The sequence below is a fragment of the Myotis brandtii genome, unplaced genomic scaffold (assembly GCF_000412655.1).
Source record: "Myotis brandtii unplaced genomic scaffold, ASM41265v1 scaffold332, whole genome shotgun sequence".
NCBI classification, from domain to species: Eukaryota; Metazoa; Chordata; class Mammalia; order Chiroptera; family Vespertilionidae; genus Myotis; species Myotis brandtii.
In genome coordinates, this window is record NW_005362797.1 from 2,892,895 (window position 1) to 2,900,269 (window position 7,375).

General features: G+C 37.2%; 1 protein-coding gene across 1 annotated transcript in view; it reads right to left on the minus strand.

The window, feature by feature from the left end:
• CATSPERB (catsper channel auxiliary subunit beta) overlaps positions 1-7,375 on the minus strand; it is an 85,888-nt gene that overhangs the window by 34,743 nt on the left and 43,770 nt on the right. The window contains exon 14 of the mRNA XM_005871219.1: positions 6,194-6,338. Within this exon, the coding sequence (XP_005871281.1) occupies positions 6,194-6,338 (145 nt within the window). The remainder of the gene's footprint in view (positions 1-6,193; positions 6,339-7,375) is intronic.

Here is a 7,375-nt window from a genome sequence, read left to right on the forward strand (position 1 = left end):
CTGAGATGACAGAAAAAATTTGCCTTATTATACACCAAGCAATGCAACTATAGGCAGGGGAAATAATATCATAGTAATAATCTATGCATCAACTGGCATCACTGTTAAAACACCATGTTAAAATTTAATTGAAAGAGCTTTGCAGTTTTTGTTTTAAAGGTGCATCTTACAGTCAATGAACCTCAGGTTTGATGAACTATAATGTTTATAACGTTCTTCTATTGGCTTTGCATATAAATAAACTAGTTGAGGTGGCTGTAAATTCTTAGGTAATATTATTTTTCTCTGAAAGTTCTTTAGATGAATATGTGACATTCATTGTTGCAGCAGAAAATACAAGGCTGGCTTGATTTTTTTGGTGGCTTTAAAATTGATTTACATTTTCTATTTCAAATAATTAAGAAGTGCTTTTGCTTTTATCATTGGTTTTGCTTTTAGTTTTTAAAAAGTAATGTTTTATGATCAATTTGGATTTTCTTTATTCTTATTTTCAGTATTTATTCATTTATCCATGTAGGAAGCAAAAGGGGTGAATTCCTCACTGAGCCACCACCTCTGTGCATCCCTGGAAATTTCTACAGCTTGCAGTTTTTCAGTCTCTAGCACCTATATTTGTCATTTCAGATTCTTTCCACTAACTGATTTTTCATTGTGCACATGGACATGTGTTATAGATTATATCTATAATTTATAAGAGTTTAGGATTCATATTGCCAATTTAGTTTAGTTTTCTTAGCTGTTAATTGTTTTTACTGTTCCCAAAGTCATCTTGTTTAGTCTATTTTGATTTTTATTGCACAGCATGTGCTGTTTATTATCTATCTGCCCATCCCCCAGACCCATTCTTGGGCTTTCTCTTTCTTGCCCAGTGCACTGGAAGGCTGGCCCCTATGAATCGCAAAGCTTGTGCTCTGTTTCTAGCTGGCTTCTGGGTGGGTTTGACCAATGAAAGGCACTAGCAGGAGAGACGAACAAGGGAAGGAGAGAGACGTTTGTCTATCATCTATCTATCTATCTATCTATCTATCTATCTATCTATCACCTATCTATATATCATCTATTTATTATCTATCTATTATCTATTATCTATCATCTATCTATTATCTATCTATCTATCATCTATCTATCATCTATTATGTATTATTTGCATTACCCCTTTAATCAAAGGGACTGTGATGACTTCCTTCCATTGCTAGTTGGGATATTTTGCTATCATTGTTGGTTCCTTTAGCTCTGTCTACTGCTCTTTAGGTGAAACACTTGAGTGGAATTATGTTTCCAGCCAGGACTACAACTGACACAATGTGTTTTAAATATAAATAAACTAGTTGAGGTGGCTGTAAATTCTTAGGTAATATTATTTTTCTCTGAAAGTTCTTTAGATGAATATGTGACATTCATTGTTGCAGCAGAAAATACAAGGCTGGCTTGATTTTTTGGTGGCTTTAAAATTGATTTACATTTTCTATTTCAAATAATTAAGAAGTGCTTTTGCTTTTATCATTGGTTTTGCTTTTAGTTTTTAAAAAGTAATGTTTTATGATCAATTTGGATTTTCTTTATTCTTATTTTCAGTATTTATTCATTTATCCATGTAGGAAGCAAAAGGGGTGAATTCCTCACTGAGCCACCACCTCTGTGCATCCCTGGAAATTTCTACAGCTTGCAGTTTTTCAGTCTCTAGCACCTATATTTGTCATTTCAGATTCTTTCCACTAACTGATTTTTCATTGTGCACATGGACATGTGTTATAGATTATATCTATAATTTATAAGAGTTTAGGATTCATATTGCCAATTTAGTTTAGTTTTCTTAGCTGTTGTTTTTACTGTTCCCAAAGTCATCTTGTTTAGTCTATTTTGATTTTTATTGCACAGCATGTGCTGTTTATTATCTATCTGCCCATTCCCCCAGACCCATTCTTGGGCTTTCTCTTTCTTGCCCAGTGCACTGGAAGGCTGGCCCCTATGAATCGCTATGCTTGTGCTCTGTTTCTAGCTGGCTTCTGGGTGGGTTTGACCAATGAAAGGCACTAGCAGGAGAGACGAACAAGGGAAGGAGAGAGACGTTTGTCTATCATCTATCTATCTATCTATCTATCTATCTATCACCTATCTATATATCATCTATTTATTATCTATCTATTATCTATTATCTATCATCTATCTATTATCTATCTATCTATCATCTATCTATCATCTATTATGTATTATTTGCATTACCCCTTTAATCAAAGGGACTGTGATGACTTCCTTCCATTGCTAGTTGGGATATTTTGCTATCATTGTTGGTTCCTTTAGCTCTGTCTACTGCTCTTTAGGTGAAACACTTGAGTGGAATTATGTTTCCAGCCAGGACTACAACTGACACAATGTGTTTTAAAATTAGAAATGTCCCTAGAAAATAGAATATCAGGGCGGGATCCTGGGACTGAGTAGCTCACACATTTAAGGAATGCAAAGGCATTGTGACACTTGCAATCCCTGACAAGCAAGGGCATCACAGTTACTCAGATGATGACTGGTCGTAGATGGGTTAGGGTGCTTGTGGAGGACAAGACTTTAGGGGGCAGGGGGTGGTGTTCTTGATTACAGTGACAATCATGGTTTTTACAAAGATTGTGGGGGTGGTATAAATTTTATGGATACATTGGAGAGCCTCCAAAAAAAAAAAAAAAAAAGCTTATGACCTTAAATATCCAACTCAAGGCCAGAGTAGAGAACCTGAGAGTTTTATGGGAAAAATAAACCTACCTCATACCACACACACAAAGTTATTGACCTATATAAGAAATTGAAAACAATATTAACTTTGGTATAGGCAAAGATTTCGTAACAGGATACAAGAAGCAAGAAGCACTAATCATAAAAGAAAATATTCATAAATTTAACTTTTAAAAATTAATGATTTTGTTCATTAAAAGATAGAATGAGGAGAGTAAAAAAAAAGATAAGCAAGTAGTTGGGAAAAGATGTTTGCAAGATATATTTCTAAAAAAAAGGGACTCATATCCATAATATATTAAAAACTTACAGAAGTCAATAAGAAAAAGTCAATTCAATCAAAACTTGGTTTGAAAGGATATGAAGACATAATTTACCAAAAAATAAATAAGTAAACAAAATTGGCCAATGAACATATGAAAATGTGCTCAACATTATTACTCACGCAAAGTAAATCTTCACCAAGATAGTATTACATATTCACCACAACAACTCAGCATTGAAAAGACTAACAATACTAAGTGCTGGTGAGAAGGATGAGCAACTGGAATTCCTTCCCTTTGCTGGTAGGACAGTAAATTGATACACTCACTCTGGAAAAGTGTTGACAGCACTTCATTAAGCAAAATTCTACTGGATGATGCAGCAATTCTATTCCAGGTATATACCAAACAAAGGAAAACTTTGTCCAGAAAAAGTCTTATGCAAAAATGTTTATAGTTACTTTTTTATAATAGGCCCAAATGGAAATGATTCAAATACCCATCCACAGGCAGTGGAATGGATAAACACATGATGGTATATTCAGACAATGGAAGACTACACAGCAGTGAAAAAGAACAAAGTACTAATACGTGCAACAATATGAAGCAATCGCGGAGTCGTAATGTCAACTGAGGAAAGTCAGACACACAAGAATATATACTGCATAATTCTGTGTATATGGAGTTCAAAACTAGGCAAAACTATGGGATTAGAAGTCAGAATACTGGCTAGCCTTAGAGGTACACTGGCAGGAGAGTGGCTTGAGGGAGCTTTCTGGAGTACGGGAAATGGCCCATGTCTCATTCTCTTCCCAACCCCTCCTAATGACACTCAGAGTCATTTTTGCTGATCTCATAATCATATGATGGCCGATGGTCAGATTCAATATGCCACCACATGAATGCTGTCTCAACAAATGATTCAGGCAAATAAACCACAAAGGTAACCTTGACACCAGCATAAATGAACAAAAGTTTTATTGACATCACCGAGAGTAAGTAAACACCGTGGTGAAGATGTGGGGAAACAGAATCAGAATTTTGTAGTCTCTCCTCATCCTTGAATTAGGAAGGACCAACAGAGATTTTATGGTGATAACACCGATCCTGGCAGTGAACCCCAAGGACACAATACTGAGGTCCAAGAAACCAGGCTTTTGAAGTCAGATCAGAAACCGTTAGAAAGCTTGCTGTTTCAAATTGTGTCAGAGACTTACAAGACCAGAAAAAAATTGGTTGTAAGCTGGACAGTCAAGAATGCTGACAATGTCAAAAACAACCAAAAGGGACCGGTCTCATGCTTGTCTTGGAGACACGCTGGTTAGACCTTATCAGATATCTCCGAGTTTACCCCAATCTCCAAACGTACTCAATCCTATGTAATAAAGAGGGAATAAGCAAATTGACTGTCATGCCATCACAAAGATGGTGGTGCCCCAAAGCCAATAAGGAGGGGATATGCTAATTGACTGTCACGCCCTCAAAGATAGCAGCGCCTACAGCCACAAGATGGCAGAACCCAGTCCCCTCAGCCACGTGCCTGCCTCTGGAGTCCCCCAACCCCGTCAGCCCCCCCAACGGCCCAGGGCTGGCCCGAGGCACAGGCAAGCCTCGGTGGCAGCTGCCCAGCCACCCAGGGCCGCCTGAGGCTCAGGTAACCAGGGCCGGCTGAGGCTTGTGCTGCTGGCAGTGGCAGCAGCAGAGGTGTGATGGGGGCGTCGCCTTCCCCTGATTGCCGGGTCGCCTCCCTCCGGGCTCCCGGACTGTGAGAGGGGGCAGGCCAGGCTGAGGGACTGCCCCTCCAGTGCATGAATTTTCATGCACCAGGCCTCTAGTATTCTATAAAAGTGCTCCTTGAGCATTGTTGGGGAGACTGTATTTCAGAAGGTAATATCCCTTGCCCATTATGTTACTGAATTTCAGCATTACTTTTATGTAATTGGTAGCTTCATCATCTTAGGAATTCTCTTTGAAGAAAACAAGACCTTGTATTAGGCAATGGTTTCTTAGATATGACACCCACACCATAAAAAAACAGAAGAAAAAACGGGTAAATTAAACCATCAAAATTAAACATGTTTGTACCTCAAAAAAGCACCATCACAAAAGTGAAAAAAATTACCTATAGAATGAGAGAAAATACATGCAGATCATATATTTAATAAGAGTTGTGTATCCAGAGTACATAAAGTCCTCTCACAACTCAACAATAAAGACAACTAACCCAATTTTTAAATGAGCAAAGAATTTGAAGACATTTCTCCAAGAAGATATACAAATGGCCAATAAACACATGGAAAAATGCTTAACATTATTAGCCATTCAGTAAATAGAAGTAAAAAACATGAGATACAATTCCTCACCCACTAGAGTTACTACACTAAAAAAGACAGACAATAACAACTGTTGGTGAGGATGTGGAGAAATGATCCTCACACATTGCATGTAGGATTGTAAAATGGGACAGCTTCAGTTTGGCAATTCCTCAGAATGTTAAACAAAGAGTTAACACAGGACTCCTGGGTATATACTTCTGAGTATATGAAAGCATATTGCTACACAAAAACTTGTACATAAATGTTCATAATGGCATTATTCATAAGAACAAAACATGGAAAAAACATTAAATGTCCATCAACTCAAATATCATAATAAATGGATCAACAAATTGTGCTAGATCCATGCAATGAAACATTATTCAGCCATACAAAGGGATATAGTATTGAGGTATGCTACGACATGGATGAACCTCGAAGACATTATGCTGAATGAAATACCGCAGTCACAAAAGGACAGATACTACGATTCCACTTATATGAGAGACCTAGAAAGTCAAAATCATATAGACAGAAAGTAGAATGGTGGTTGCCAGGGACTGTGGGGATGGGGAATGGGGAATTAAGTGTTTAAAGGACATAGTTTCAGTTTTACAAGATAGAAAGAATTCTGAATATGGATGGTAGTGATGGTTACTGAACATTTTGAGTGTATTTAACATGACTGAGCTGTACACCTAAAAAATGGCCAAGATGGTAAAATTTATGTGTATTTTACCACAGTTTAAAAATATTTTTTTAAAAAAAATATATCACTCTTAATAGGTTTTAGACTTTAAGATTCGTTGATTAATATAGCCAATTTTTTCATGTGTCTTCGAATCCCTGGCTCACATATAGTGCTTACAGCAATGAAAGTGAATTCCTCACCTGCTTTCGTCAAGTAAACCTGTCCACTTTGGGAAACAAAGGTGATCTCGGAATTGTAGAAACTATGGTAAGTATTCTTTATGATATCGTCATGAAAGTCAGCTAGCAAATCAAAGGTGTTGCCACCATCGATTGAAAACCATACCTAAGGGAATAAAAAGATAACACCTCATTAAAGAGCTGCCCTGTGACAGTAGGCAATTACCTATCAGCCTAGCCTCCTAAGTGGTCTTGTCCATATTCCCACATCCATCTATCTCCCCTCACCTCTCCCGACACATACCGACTCTTACTTATTTGGTCTACTCTGTATTTCTTTCTTAGAGTTTGTATGACAGTGTATGTGTGGGCTCAGGTCTGCACAGTATGCATGGTGAATGCATAAAAAAATGAAGCTATTCCCATCATCTCCCAAGTGGCATCTATTTGTTCATAAAAGGATGAAGCGCTGGGTGTATTTGGATATGGGAGAAAGAGTTTACCCCATATTGACATGAGACTTCACATTCCAGGCACCTGGAAAATATGTATGCAAACATGTTTTGTGTGGAAGAGCCCTTGACATTTGCAAAAGTGTGTTGTGGGACCTTAGTAAGTCCTCGAATATACCCCACCACACATAGCATGTAAGTTTCTCTAGTTCCTCATCATTTGTTAAGGGCTGTTTAAAGATAAATCAGATCTTGTATTGGATGAATCCTGCTTGGTACTTCTTTTAATGGCCTATGTCTTATTCAAATGAATATTTCTGGTTTTTAATTTCTTCTTAAAATTAATTTTAGTGGTAAGTTATACCTTTTCTTAAATTTGAAACATTATCATGTGGCTGAAGTCTCTTTGACTACCATCTAAATAATTTTTTTATACATCATCTGATATAATCGTGGTCTCCTCTATCCCTTTCCAGAGTTAACTACTGTTACCAATTTGAAATTTCTACACCTTTACACACACACACACACACACACACACACACACACGCACGGCTTTTCTTAAATTTAAAACATTATCATGTGGCTGAAGTCTCTTTGACTACCATCTAAATAATTTTTTTATACATCATCTGATATAATTGTGGTCTCTATCCCTTTCCAGAGGTAACTACTGTTATCAATTTGAAATTTCTACACCTTTACACAAACACACACACACACACACACACACACACACACACACACACGC